Genomic DNA, 15563 nt, shown 5'->3' with positions numbered 1-15563 from the left:
GCTCTAAATTACCATGGCATCTAATTCAATGGACTGGGAGTTAACAGATGAGGTCCATGGTGCAATGAGCTGATGTTTTACAGAAATACCAAGGTCAATTCTTATCCCAGGATTTCCCTGGAAAAGAGAATTTAGGAAGGTATCCATTTTATATAAATATAAAAATTGGCAAGTAGGCTGCTGACGGTGGTAAACTATCTTGAGTGCAGACCCCTTTATATTTAACCCCTATACGTATAATTATAATTCAGGTACAGTCAAGGGACCACACCTTACTTTCTGTTCATTATTGGCACAGATACTAAATAAATGTCATGTTTGAAAATGTGTTTACTATATGTGTCAGGCATGTGAATATATATAATCCTTGTATTATTCTGCTCATCTGTATCATGTGTCCACAAATTTTCCGTCCTAAAATTTGTGGATTCACCTTGTGTGCTTCATTCTGGCAAAGCTGAATGTCTTATTCAGAGCCAGCTGGATAAATTCTTAGGATGTGAGACCAATAAACAAAATTCCCAAGACAGGTACCCTACAGCTTGCTTCCTCCTACCTAAAAAAGCTGGGAGTACACATCCCTCCAGAGAACCATAGTCAGTATCTGAAATTGTTTGAACCTATTTATGCATACAGTTTTTTCAAGCTTTACAGCTTGTCTTTCACCAGCCATATTTCTAGTAAATAACCTTTTGGGGTTATTTGGAATGTATTTTAAGAACTGTAAAAGTCTTCATACCTTGACTCAGCCCCCATTCCCCATCATGATAATTTTTCCAAGGAAATTAAATATCAAGCTGTATTTATAAATTTCTCATCACCATGTGCTTTGCAAAAGTGAACAATCAGGAACAATCATATAGGCAACAAAAGGGAAATGGTTGACTAAATTACAGTGCATCACTTTTTCTAAAGTTATAGTTACAGAAACTATGTAGCAGCATTTTATGATGGAGTTTAGTGAAAAGAGCAGTTTAAAATTGTATCTCCATCGTTATGGCAACTGGGTACAAATTATGTCACCAGGACCAGAGGCTGGAGAGTAATGTGAAGTTTTAGGTGACTTTTCTTTCTGTTTGATTTCTGTTTTGATGGTGGACAGGGGTGGAAGTTGGGGTGATGGATGAGACTACAGAGCTGGGCAGAGGCCATCAGTCATACAAAGAGGGGTGTACTGTTGTGCACTGTCGAGCTTGAACTTCATCCAGAGAGGGACATGATCAGATTTGTGCCTTGCAAAGATTGGCTGCTGTATGAGGAAGGAATTGGAGCAGGGCGAGAGTGACAGGCAGGCCTGACCTGGGCGGTGCCTTTCATCATGAGAAATATGGAGAGATTCATGGCAGGGGCATCCGTTATTCTAGCACCTGCCCTAAAATACCCCCTTAAAATACTTTAAGATTCTTGGAATATGTTTCAAATGTAAATTTTATTCTATGTAGGTATCCATCTGTATGCAGATCTTTAAAACGTATGCATATGCGAAACCCATATGCTTCAAGAGTATTTGGAAGATCCTAGCTGAAAATACTGACAGAATTTTAATAATAAAATAAATACGATTGTACATTCTTACTGAATGTTTTATTGGAATTGTCATGCAATTTCTTTGAAGCCTGGCCATCTTAAGATGATCATATTATAATGGAATTGTTTTGCTGTTGCATCTACCACAGTGGATGTTGGTTGAGTATTCATTGCATATATGTACAGTTACATTTCTAAGTATTGTCCGAAAGTTTATTTATGTCCTGCCTGGTTCCAGAAAGAATTTAATGCACCAACACTCGGGTTACAAATCCTGCATTTCAGAATGTTCCGGATCCCTGACTCTCCTCTCTCATTTTCTCTCCCACCCTCTCCTCTCCCATTTCCCTTAGCCAGCATGTCTCCAGGCTCTAGCCAATCCATTCTCCCTTCTAACTCGTTCCTTACCACCGCTCTACCTGCCTAGTTCAAGCCTCACCTCCTGGTCTCCTTACAGATACTATCACTTTAGTTTCCTAATCAATGATATAAAAATTTGGATGAGATCTCAGTGGATGCAGTTTGTAGTATATAAAGGGATATGCAAATGTTAGTAGTTGTTATTCTTTCCAGTTTTGAAATTCAGTGACTCTGTGACAACTAAAGTATTTCATTTGAAAAGAGAAAATCACATGCTGTTTTTCTTCCATTTTGTTCCTCTACCAATAAGTCAGTGCATCATTTTGTGTGGGAGATGTAGGTGGTTTGAATTAGTGAGAGGCATGCTTTTTGTGACTTTTTAAAAAAGTTTTGTATATATCTTTTTAATGTGGTAAGAAACTCAATGGAGTAAAAATTGGATGATTCAAGAAAGGCAGCATGAGACTAAGTAAATAAAAGGAGTGTATATCTATAAAATTAAACATAATTAACCACTTTATTTGCATAACTATGTCCCCTAACTACCACCTTGGTAGAATAAACTCCTCCATGCCTGAGAGCTTAATTTCCTGCCAAGAATGACTTGGGGACACTGTGGGGAGGAAACCAATAGCTTCTATACCATGTACGTTGCCAGAGAGGGACGGTTTAAGAGCCACACAAGTAGAGCAGAAGCTTAGCAGAGATTAAGCAGACAAGTTCTTGGCCACATTCCCATTCTCACAGAGGCTGAATGCCAGCAGCTGATTTTTCGGCATACAAACTGATGGGTTATTTCACCCTGGCCCTAACCCTGCCTTTTCCCTTTCCAGATCATAGCCCACATCCTGTTCCTCTAATATCTAGCAGGATTTCTTCCCAGATGGAACTGAAATCAACCATCATTGTGCTTGTGTGTTATCTGATGGTCAGCCAGGCCTTGAATGTGGAAGCCCTCCCAGCCAGGGTTCCCTCTCACTCACCAGGGTCCACCTCGCCCCTGCTTACATCAGCAAAGAAACATTTCCCTGAGGGGTGGTGCTGACATTTCAAGGGTTTAACCTTTTGCAGTGGTTTAACCTTTTGTGGGAGTCATGAACCCCTTTGAGAGTCTGCTGAAAACTTTGAGCGTTCTCCCCGGGAAAATAAGCTTCCATTCAAAAGTTTGCCAGTAAATTTAGATGGTTCGGGACCCATCTGGTCTCCCATCTGGGAGACTCACAGAGCCCATATGAAGGACCCCGGATTTCTAGAATGCCTTTAAAGTTGTGCTTTCAAATCCAGACATAACTTGATTCTGCACAAAACAGTCCGCAGCATGACAGTTTTTAAGTTGTGGCATTTCTCTACCAGTTAAATGCTACTTACCACTGACTGTTTAAAATTCTACTTTGAAGAGATCACTTGGACAGAGAAAAATAATGTCTAATCCTACTAATACTAAGGTTTTGTGTTTCAGGTCTGACTACAGCCACATGTCCTCCACCAGCAGTAAGTATGGCTTAAATGTCCTTCAGCTTTGTCTTCCGAGTCCCCCTGGGGGTCAGTCCCATCTCTGTATGTAGAGAAGGCCATCCATGTAACCCTTGCTTTAATAGAAAGAATCTCCGAAGGTGTCCTGGCCAAAGGGTGTGATACGGATTCTCTGGGGAGTGGAGAGAAGTGGAGGCTTTTCCTGGAGAATGTGATTGTACCTTGATTTGAGGGCTAGACGTGCCACTACTTCCCCTGTGGAAATTCAGCCTGGAGGAACTAGCCCAGGCTTTACTAACCCGCATGCGTGGAAAATACCTTCTCTGATGAAGCTGAGGTAACTCATTCATTCAACAAACATGTATCAAATACCTGCTGTCTGTGGGCTCACAGCTCAGAGTGCATTCATTGGGTCATGAGGTGGCCCCAGTTCCTCTGTTGGGCAGATTTCCTCCTGTGTATTTCTGTACCTGCAGGCAGATACCACAGCTGATGATTATATATGGTAAAAAAAAAAAAAAAAAAAAAAGTATGTTTATAAACATACTCTGAGCATAGAAAAAGGTGCTTGTATTGAATATTAAATTACAAGTAAATCTATTTATGGGAAATTAGGCATTATATCTAGGAACAATTTACAATGATGAAGATCACTACAGAGCCATTCAGACTGATTAAACACTTATTTTAAAATAACAAAAAAATTTTCTTACAATAAAAGCCCTGATTTTTTGAGTCGGTAAACACTGAACTGTTTTGGCCTATCTCACTATCCTGATAAGCTCTCAATTCTAAATAGTTCCCAAATGGAAAGACACTTAATTGGATTATTCTATTTATTGATGTTATGGCTTAGTTTTTCCTTTGCAATGAGAGACTGTGCGGAAAGCTGTATATCTGGGATGGTTATATAGTGTCAAATTATATTTAGTTAGTATAACTGCAGCGAGCAATTTCTGATCATTTCAGCCAACTGGAGACCCAGCATTGCCCCTTAGTTATTAAGAACCATTAGTAATAATGAAAATAATGCACCAGTGATTTGCATTCTCTCCCTGACGCTTCTGCGTTCCTAAAATCAGAGAATGCTCTCTTGAACTCTCTCTCTCTCTCTGCTGCCATTTTCAGTTTTGCCCAGAGGCTACACTTCTTTAAGAATGATTTTTATAAAATACTTGCCCGAAGCCTTTGCTCAATTTGTAGCTCCCAAAGCAGTCCTCTGGGTCACAACAAAGCGCCTCTCTTGTCAGCGAAATGGGTAATTTGGTTTGGGATGTTTTTCTCTCCATTATTTTAATTGCGATCTCTGAGTTGGAATTTCTCTTAGTGCAACTGGGATCAATAGCCTTTTATTGCTGTTCCTTTTCTCTTTAAATTTTTGGCGAGTCCTGCCTCATTCTTCAGTGTTGGGGCCTCTTGGTGAGTGAGGGTGTATATGCGTTTCATATTTCAGTTAGGAAATATATTTGACTACCAATAATAGAGAAAAAAATGACTTAAGTAAGGGTTTGTTTTCCTCTAATTGAAAAAAAAAAAAGTCCAGAGGAGGCAGTGCAAGTGTGCTACACAGTCCTCAGATTTTGGCTTCCATCCTCGGGGTTGCCTCAAAGTTACAGAATGGCTGCCTCTGCCACAGCCATCACATCCTTGTTCTGGGCAGGAAGAAGAGCTGAGGGGATACTGGTGGGCCCCTGACTGTCTTTGCTCTCTCTGTTGCCTGAACTGCCTTTCCTCCCAGCCAGGAGCATCAATCCTGGCCGCACCCATACACAGGAGAAGGCCCCTTATGCATTCAGTTAAAGGTAACAGAGTGGACCCTTTCTGAAAAGAAAAAAATGATATTAAATCTAGAGTCTTAAATCTATCCTTTAACACATAGGTTCAACAGTGCTGCAATAATAAAAAGTATTTTCCAAGTAGATGTTAAAAATAGCATTTCCCCACAAGCTAGATAATCACTCAGAGGCCTGAGTAGAAAGAAGTTTCCTATTTCTCCTGAATGGTGCAGTTCCAGGGTCACTCTCCCTGTCACAGCCAACTTGGTGCCAGCACCTTCTGTGTGACCACGGGCCCAGAGGGCTGACCAGTCGGTCCCAGTTCCCACATTTTGGTCCTGGAAGCAGCTCCCGCACGTCATTGTCATTCTCCTGCGATCTGTCAGCCTCTCGCCACTGAATGGCTTGTTTCTGAATGATTCCTGACTCCTGACTGGGATTTGAGCATTGGTTACCATTCACTTTTAGGAAATGGACTTTTCTGTGTGTGCAAGTGGTTCTTCCCACACATTCACCGGATGCCCCTTTACCTGTCTGTTCCTGAGTTCACAGAGGCCCGAGTGCTTCCTTGGGGAGAACTGGGGTTAGACTCTGTCCACAGTTGGTTTCTGTCGTTACCGGGATTGTCAGCAGAGCTTCCTGCAAGAACACCACTCTATTTAGTTGCCGGTTTTCTTCTTGGAATGCAGGGGCTGCTTCTTCACGCTGCCTGCCCCTGATGGCAGAAGAAGAAAGGTCATCCCTAAGACAAAGTACCAGAGCAGTGGTGTGGGGTTCAGGTGTCCTAGGCCCCAGTCCTGGTTCCACCATACATTAGGTGTGTGCTCTCGGGCAAGTCATTTACCCTCTGTGAGCCTCAGTTTCCCCCTCTTTGGAATGAGGAAGTTGGGCTGAATGACCTCTAAGGACCTCTCCAGGAGCTCTGGGATGCTCAGATGTGACTGTCTTAGAAACTCCTCTAAAAAGAGAGGAGAAGGGAGGGAGGAAAGTAGTGAAGAATCAAGGACACTGTATCTTTTTCCTTGGTCCCAGAATAAGAGTCCAGAGGATGGGCATCCTCTCTGGTGGCCTGTAGCATTAACCCTGAAGTAAGGGCTGTTCAGAATCAATTTGAGCTTCTGTATTGTGAGCTGCCCATAAGTCGGTGGCGGTAGAGACCTTGCGGTGAGGGGCAGCTGCTGCTTTTTATCCCTCCTCCCCTCAAATAAGTGGAAGGGGGGGGCGCCATGAGATCATTGGGCTTCCTGCTTCTCCTCGACCTCTTGGGTTAAAGAATCGCATTTCTTTTGACTGTGTCCCGTGTCACTTTCAATTCAGGGGAGTGGCTGAGGGGGCTTCTTTAATGGATGTTTTGGTGTTATGTGGATGAATTTTTTCTAATTGCGACTTGTCCGTTTGTATTTTTTAGATTGATGGGCAGAAAGGCTTTTTCTTTGTGTTTTCTGCAAAACTAAACCCACTCTTAGCACTCAGGAGATCTCAGTAAAGCCTAATAATTCCTTATGAAGCTGAATTTAATTTATACTCTCAGAATTTTAGGTTATTTTTTCCAGCAACCTGGTTAGAAGATCATCAAGCCACTGTGTACAATTTGCATTATTAAGCGATTTAAATAGAAAGGGGGAATTTTATAAACAGAATAAAAGAAAAACAATAATTATGCTGGGGGAAAAACATCAACTGTGCTATGTAATGCTAATGAAATTCTCATGTGTGATTGAATATTTCCTTTCAAATAAAGATCGTAATGATACTTGGAGAATTCCTCTTAGAAGATGCTGGGAGCTGAAAAAATGATATTTTCAGGACAGTATACCATTTCTTGCGGGTCTCTAGCCCCAGGATAATGCCAGTAGGAGGCAGTCAAAGAATTAACTAGTTTTCTCTGTTTGAGACTCTTCTCCGAGAGCCTCTTCTCTAGTTGCCCTACTAATTGTGCCCTAAGACTGTTCCTTCTTGAACCTCAAGTAGAGTCGTTAACTCTTCACCTGGCCCTTATAAACTGCCAGTCACGGCAGGACTGCCTTGCAGTTTTGTGCCCCTTCAGGCTTTTCAGAGCACACGTGATAAAAGGTCAGTTGAAATGATAGAGAGGGCTCTTGGCAATGCCCTGAGGAATTCTCTGTGTCTGAAATTATGGAGAAATGGCCATGAGCAGCGTGTTTTGCTCATTTGAGCCCAGGAGCGTGTAGCAAGCTGTAGAAAAAAGGCGCATGTCGTGGGTGGGTGGGCGGGAGTCACTGAATCTATCTTCACCTCCCTCCTCCAGGCCTCAGATTCCTGCCCTACTATTTCTTCCCTAACTTTCTTTCCCTGACTTCCTGCTCTGTCCTTCCAGTGATTCAGGTAGCTTCCCTGTTTCCTGCCTACACTCTCCCTGGTGGCCCCGAGCTTCTACAGGCTACTGGTCCCATGGACTTCTGTCCCCTCAGCTTTCCTGGGGCTGCCATGTCTATGACCTGCCCTTGAGGGCAGCCTTACAGAGGTCCAGCTGGTGCCGGGGGCCTCTGGACACACTCTGGTGTCCAGGAAAAAGGGTCAGGTGGATTGCAGGTGTTTTTTAAATAGGAAAATTGGGGTGTTTCAGTTAATTGCAAGGCACTGTAGCTGGTCTAGAGCCACCATGGGGCTTGTCAAGTCTGCCTCGCTGCTCTGACAGGATGACACACCATCCCTTCCTGAGGTTGCCTTTTCTCACGCGCGCATCTTTCTAAATGCTGTCTTTTCCCTTTCACTTCTCAGTGGTGCCATCATTTCCTTGCTGTTTCAGGATGCCAAAGCATCATACGTTTTGATTTTGTCTCTGGCCACATCTGTGGGTCCCGTCAGTGTGCAAGGAAAGATAAGCCCATTGTGATTTAATTAATAAACAATGTAAGGAGCTTTCAATTTGATTTTGTCTCTGGCCACATCTGTGGGTCCCGTCAGTGTGCAAGGAAAGATAAGCCCATTGTGATTTAATTAATAAACAATGTAAGGAGCTTTCAATTTGATTTTGTCTCTGGCCACATCTGTGGGTCCCGTCAGTGTGCAAGGAAAGATAAGCCCATTGTGATTTAATTAATAAACAATGTAAGGAGCTTTCAATTTGATTTTGTCTCTGGCCACATCTGTGGGTCCCGTCAGTGTGCAAGGAAAGATAAGCCCATTGTGGTTTAATTAATAAACAATGTAAGGAGCTTTCAATTTGATTTTGTCTCTGGCCACATCTGTGGGTCCCGTCAGTGTGCAAGGAAAGATAAGCCCATTGTGGTTTAATTAATAAACAATGTAAGGAGCTTTCAATTTGATTTTGTCTCTGGCCACATCTGTGGGTCCCGTCAGTGTGCAAGGAAAGATAAGCCCATTGTGGTTTAATTAATAAACAATGTAAGGAGCTTTCAATTTGATTTTGTCTCTGGCCACATCTGTGGGTCCCGTCAGTGTGCAAGGAAAGATAAGCCCATTGTGGTTTAATTAATAAACAATGTAAGGAGCTTTCAATTTGATTTTGTCTCTGGCCACATCTGTGGGTCCCGTCAGTGTGCAAGGAAAGATAAGCCCATTGTGGTTTAATTAATAAACAATGTAAGGCGCTTTCAATTTGATTTTGTCTCTGGCCACATCTGTGGGTCCCGTCAGTGTGCAAGGAAAGATAAGCCCATTGTGGTTTAATTAATAAACAATGTAAGGCGCTTTCAATTTGATTTTGTCTCTGGCCACATCTGTGGGTCCCGTCAGTGTGCAAGGAAAGATAAGCCCATTGTGATTTAATTAATAAACAATGTAAGGAGCTTTCAATTTGATTTTGTCTCTGGCCACATCTGTGGGTCCCGTCAGTGTGCAAGGAAAGATAAGCCCATTGTGATTTAATTAATAAACAATGTAAGGAGCTTTCAATTTGATTTTGTCTCTGGCCACATCTGTGGGTCCCGTCAGTGTGCAAGGAAAGATAAGCCCATTGTGGTTTAATTAATAAACAATGTAAGGAGCTTTCAATTTGATTTTGTCTCTGGCCACATCTGTGGGTCCCGTCAGTGTGCAAGGAAAGATAAGCCCATTGTGATTTAATTAATAAACAATGTAAGGAGCTTTCAAAGCAGCAACACCTTGAAGAGATACGGTTGCGCACTGTCAGACTCATGAGTGATGGGGGACATTTGAATGTATACGATTGCGCACTGTCGAAGTCGTCAGTGACGGGGGACATTTGAACATATGTGATCTGTGTCTCCGTATCCAAGAGCTCAATTCAGACTTGGGATATGAAATATTCGTTATTTTCTTTCTGTTTTTGTTAGAGGAGACGATAACTTATTGACAGAATCTGCTCATTTTAGAGCCAGTTTTTATCACAGACATCCAAAAAAGGAAGATCAGTATCTTGGAAGAGGTGGTGCGAGCCGATTTCACTATGATCCATTTGTAAATGTCATAGTTTTCATTTTTTTCTTCTGTGTACAATACTTTTCTCCATTATGATTCTCAGAACACATAGCTCTCAGAATCTTATTCTACAAGATCTAGGCAGAACTCAAATCTATTCATTAATCCTTATGAAGAACAGTTTCAGCCAATGAAGTGGCTTAATTTTGTGATCGATATGGAGTTGGCAATATGCACAGGTTTGCCAAAAAACTAAAAAATCCACCTATTCTATCCCCAGCCTCACACTCTTATTGCGGTAAAAGCACCAAAAGAAAAGTCACCGATTTTCTCTAATTTAGAATATCGCCTTTCAGACAAAGTTATAGATGGTAATACAATCATCAGAGACCAACCTGCCAGGTATTTTAAGTATCTCAGTTCACGTCCATCACTACTTTCGTTGATTTTCTACTTCCTCTGATTTCAAAGGGCTTATTAATACTAGTGATACTGTTTGATGTACAGTGTCACTAGTGTTAATAACTGTTGTAAACCCAACAGTTGACATAAATCAATGCATCGGAAACGTGTATATATTTTCAATGGAGGACAGTCAGGGTTTTGTGTGCCAGGAGGTCTTGAGTGTGCAACTTCCAGCAAATGAACCCCAAACAAGAACTACTCTCATTTTTATTCTGGTTGAGACCCTATTCTGTCCCAACAGTCATGTCCACGTGCAGAGCTGTTCTCATGGAGGTTCAGAGTGAGCTCCTGCACGGCTGGAATGACTCCACAGCCCTAGATGGGCTCTCCGTGAGTGGCCTTGTGCTGGACGATTGTATCGCTGATGACACAGTCCTTCCTGATGTGTGGCCATGACTGCAGAGACCAATCGGAAACCATTAAGGTGTTGTGCACGTGGGACAGATCAATCTGATTTTCTTGTCTAGTCTGTCCTGCTTTGTGGCTCTGCCTTCCAAAGTGACTGTGAGATTAAAGCTTTTACTCAGAAGTACCTATCGCGTTCTCTACCATGGGGCATCTGGCCCACTGACAGCTCTAGTTCCTGTAGCTATGTGGGAAAGAGCCCTTAAGGCTTCCTCTGTCCTCCTGGGAATGCACTGGCCTCACTCCAGTTAGGAACTGGCTCTCCTGCCTATGGAGAAGGGCCTGGTGCTTGTGGCTCTTCCATGCCCCCAGGCATTGAGGCTTTCTGGGACAACTGTGGCTTCATGTTTGAGACACTTCTTATGTTCCTGGACCTTTCTCTTAGGGCTGGAGCCATTTAACATGTAGCTTGTAGGTAACACTAATAAAAAGGCCACAGTCCTGGAAGTGTCATTTTTGGCAGGTACAGATCTTGCAGCCACTCAGGTGGGGGCTTAGCGGAAGCTGAGAGCCACAGAACGCCAGCTGGTGCAGGTTTGGGTATTTGCTCCTTCCACATTTTGTCAGCTGCCCAGACAGGGTATTCTTGGCCTGGCAGAGCACATAAAATCACCAAACTGGAAAACCTGCTACTCAGAGTGTGGTCCACAGACCACAGCATCACCCTGAAACTTGTTAGAAATGCAGAATCCCAGGCCCCACCCCTGACTTTCTGAGTCATGTGAGTTGTTTGTACTGAAATTTTACAGAGCACTGATCTAGCCCATCTCCCCAGTAAATAAGATTGCTCTTAAATCATCCATGATTGATGTGATTTATCCAAGTTTCTTACTTTCAGAGGCTAATTTTTAATGGTATAATCTGTAGGTTCTAGGATTTGTATAACGTCTAGATAAAATTACTCACAATATTTAAGTTATTTGATTGATAATTTAAAAGAAAATTGTGTTCCTCCTGTAAGAGTAGTTTATTTTAAAACATGGGACTTGTTCTTTATAAGGCAAGCTAGAGGTATTTGTTTGTTTGGGGGTTTTTTGAGAAGCAGGTGGCAGCCTTATCTACATGATCATGAAATTAGCAAACGATACCTGAGATGAATGAAACTACTGGAGGTGAAAGAGTGAGTGCACTTAGAATGTTATTTGATGGTATGGGGTCTATATATTCAGAGTCCTCTGAGTGGGAATCTGGAAAACTAGACAGTATTACTATTTGACAGTTGATAAGAAAAAAGCAATAACCAAAGATACTCATCAGGAAATCAAAGGCTGAGGACAATATCCCACACAGACAACTCCCCTGATGCTCTGTTACACAAACATCCATTTCTGAAAAAATGATTGTGTAGTCCTTCTGGCTTCAAAGATAAGTTTTAATTCTGTGATTTCAATTACATATAGGGTGTCAATTTCTAGCCAGGATATGAAAGAAAAATGGAGGCAGGCTTCTCATGATCACATTTTCCCTGAGAGGCTGAAGTGCCACTTCAGGGACATCTGGCCTACCAGGGTTGTCAGGACCCCTGTCCCACGAGGGGGAACAAAAGTGATAAGCTGCTGCTACGCATTCTCCTGACATGCCAGCTGCTTTTCCCAGTTTTAAAATAATTATATCCAAATAATACATAGTCATTGTAGAAAAATCAGAAAATACAGATTAGCAAAAAGAAGAAAACTCGGAATGCAGCCATCCAGAAACAAGTTGTAATTTGGTGTCTGCCTTTATAGAGTTTTTTCTGAGCATCTATATTCCTAAATATGTGTATATTATTACCAAAAATTATATTGGATGGTTTTATAGTCTAATTTTCTCACTAAGCATATTGTGAAGTTCTTTATATACCAGTAAACTTACTTCTGTAATAGTTTGACTGTCTATACAGGATTCCATTGTATTTCTTTCTGCACCATACTTTATTCACCAGTGCCCTATTGTTGGTCCTATAGGTTCTATTCACTTTTTCATTATTATAATCAGCATTTTATACTACATCTTTGTGCATATCCTTCATTATTTCCTTAGTATAAATTCCTACGAGTGGAATTGCCAAGGTAAAAAGCATACTTACTTTTTAAAGCTTCTGATCCCTATTGCCAGGTCATTCTCCAAAGGTACCATTTTACTCTCCCATAGGCATGAATGAGAGTGCCAGCGTCTTATAAAAATTGGGATTTTTATAAACAAAAACTGTATGGATGGATACACACACAATAACAATGGGCACAAGTGCTCTGAAGAGCAGATCGCGAACAGGGAGACTCTCAGCTTTTGGAGACCCACAAGCTGAAGTCTCTTCTGTGGCTCTCGTTAAAAGTATAGTATTGATTACATGCCCGCTCCAACCTCAGGCAGCAATAACGGTGCCTCCAAACCATCAGTGCACTGCACAGGCTTCATGGAAAGTATTTCCCTTCCAGTAGACAATTTCTATCTTTATTCAACATCAGTGTTGTTGCCATTAACCTTTGAGGGGAAAACAAGTTGGAAGTATTCAGGGAAGGTTGTGCACAAAGCCAGGTCATATCCACTAAGCGTTAACAATATTCAGAGTTGACTAGGAAAGCGAAGAGGATCCCATCAGCCCTCCCTCCTTTCTTCTTTGTAAACCTTCTCTCCTTCATCCTCATTTGTTAAACTTTTAAATTTTGTACGACACACTGGTTATGGAAGGGAAGGAACATTCCATTTGCTCTCTCTCCCCCTTTTATTTTTATCTCACCCTGACATCTTCTGACATTATTATTGGTACCATAAGGTACTGATGCTGAGCTGTGCAACCAGTGCCTGGAAGACTTATCTTTCCTTCTTTGTAACAAGAATAGTTGTGAGAAGTCATTCCTTTGTCTATTGCGGGGAGAATTGGGCTTCCTCTGTGAGCCCATCTTTAATATTTCATTGCCTCAGCCTTGAGCATAGGCTAAAATGTGTGGGTCACAGACAATCTAGACTCAGAAGCTGGAGGTCTTTCTATGAGCTGGCATGTTTAGAGGCTCACCATCAGTTGGATTATAACGCTTTCTGCTGTCTATTGAGAACTCTGTAAGAACCTCCTGTTTCAGTGAGTATGAATTTTCACAGTCACCTGCTCAGGTATAAAAGTGGAACTGTTGTGTTTCTCTATAATCGAGCTGAACTTAGCTCTTGAGCCACCACGCTCACCCCCTGGCACGTGAAGGCGCAGGTCTGCTCTGCTCTGGAGCACCCACCCCTGCAGGGCTCCGCCCAGGAGTTCAGTACATGACCCTCAGAAACCTTCTGGCATCCAGGCTTTGGTCAGGTCTCTTCCAGTCTTCTTCCTCCCACCAGAAGCCCAAACCGGACATCTGCTGAGGTGGAAAAGCCGCCCCTGCAGCATCACACGTTCTTCTGCAGTCTGATTCACAGGGTAAACGCCCTGCCCTAGGTTTTTAGCCTTTCTCAGCTCAGAAGGCCTCTTCTGTCTCCGAAACCTCAGTCCTTGCAATAGAGAAGAGCCTTGCCCTTCCAGACTGTTTCCTCTGCTGTGATCTGAAAACAGTCTAAATTCAGAAACTTGATGAATGGTGGGTCCATCTGCCCCCACCTGCCCTGAAGCAATGAACAGCCCAGACTCTGCAGGTGGAGGGCCGCAGGCAAAAAGAAAATTGTGGGAGAGGGAAACTTTGGTTATTATCTCTGAAATTCATCCCCTACATCATTCAGAACCTACCATCTCCCATTTTGAGTTTTTCTTATATTTCTCACGTGTGAGCATCTTGCTTTCTCAGTTAGGTTGTGATCTCTGGAAGGGACCCTGTCTCCTCCTGCTTTGCAGTCCTTGGGGCCATTAGCAGGAGTAAGCACTTCAGAGCTAGGGGGAGCCCCAAACTGGGAGTTGGGAGATGTTTGTTCTCTTCTAGACCTGCCGTTGACTAACCGGTCGACTTGGTCGAGTCGTCTGACCTCATCTGTAACATGAGGGGCTGAACTAAATGCCTCCCCCATCTTTAATTTTCTAGTCATGCCCAGGAAGCTTGTTCTTCAAATGGGATGTAAGGTACCTATTTTTCTGAGGAAACTTGGAAACAAGGACCAGGGATACGTCAGCATCCTATTCAAGTTAGCAAAGCATTTGAATATTTCACTGAATTTTAGGCCAAAAAAAAAAAAAAGAGTCCACAGCCTCCATTTCCCACATTGCTGGTTTGATCATGAGCAAAAGCAGTGCCACATTTTATCACTGATTTTTCAACGCCCATCCATGATATATTTTATAAGCATGTCTATAGTGTTTTTTCCTGGAACACTTGTAAAGCTAATCATGGTTCATCTCATTTCTCGACATCCTGCCAGACAAATCCCTTTTTAAAATAAATCTCAGTTACTGTAATTGCGAGGATTCGTCCCGCTAGCTCTAGTGTAAGGCTGAGCAGCCTTGATGAGCAAATCCTTGGGATGGGCTTGCTTAGCATCCTCTTCTTTTGTCTGTTTGGCTCTGATAGATGTGCCTTCTTAAAACAAGATGAATATTCTAATCCTGTTGTTTGCAAGCCCTGCTGCCTCATCTCCAAATCGACAGAATTTCACTGAGGTCCTGGCACTCTCAGGGTGACTGTGGCACCGATGGAAATGGCAAGATACAATGTGGTTTAGCAAGAATGGCAGTTACTGAGTAGAAGAACGGATTCTGTGTAACATACTAGAGTCTCTCTTTTTTTTAATTTATTTTTTTATTGAAATATAGTTGATTTACAGTGGCCAGTAGGCACATGGAAAGATGCTCAACATCACTAATTATTAGAGAAATGCAAATTAAAAACTATCATGAGGTACCACCTCACACCGGTCAGAATGGCCATCATCAAAAAGTCTACAAACAGTAAATGCTGGAGAGGGTGTGGAGAAAAGGGAACCCGCTTGCACTGTTGGTGGGAATGTAAATTGGTGCAGCCACTATGGAAAACAGTGTGGAGGTTCCTCAGAAAACTAAAAACAGAATTACCATATGATCCAGAAATCCCACTCCTGGGCATTTACCCAGACAAAACTATAATTCAAAAAGATACATGCACCCCTATGTTCATAGCAGCACTATTCACAATAGCCAAAACATGGAAACATCCTAAATGTCCATCGACAGAGGAATGGACAAAGAAGATGTGGTACATATATACAGTGGAATACTACTCAGCTGTAAAAAAAAGAAAGAAATAATGCCATTTGCAGCAACATGGA

At 42.3% G+C, this 15563-nt stretch overlaps 1 protein-coding gene across 1 annotated transcript in view; it reads left to right on the top strand.

Moving 5' to 3' along the window:
• The window catches only part of FAM124A (family with sequence similarity 124 member A), a 106388-nt gene that overhangs the window by 5003 nt on the left and 85822 nt on the right, over positions 1-15563 (top strand). The window contains exon 2 of the mRNA XM_068526886.1: positions 3347-3378. Within this exon, the coding sequence (XP_068382987.1) occupies positions 3347-3378 (32 nt within the window). The remainder of the gene's footprint in view (positions 1-3346; positions 3379-15563) is intronic.

This window comes from Eschrichtius robustus, chromosome 18, assembly GCF_028021215.1.
Source record: "Eschrichtius robustus isolate mEscRob2 chromosome 18, mEscRob2.pri, whole genome shotgun sequence".
Taxonomy (NCBI): Eukaryota; Metazoa; Chordata; class Mammalia; order Artiodactyla; family Eschrichtiidae; genus Eschrichtius; species Eschrichtius robustus.
Note: the sequence above shows the minus strand (reverse complement) of the source record. Positions and strands in the feature narration are given on the sequence as shown.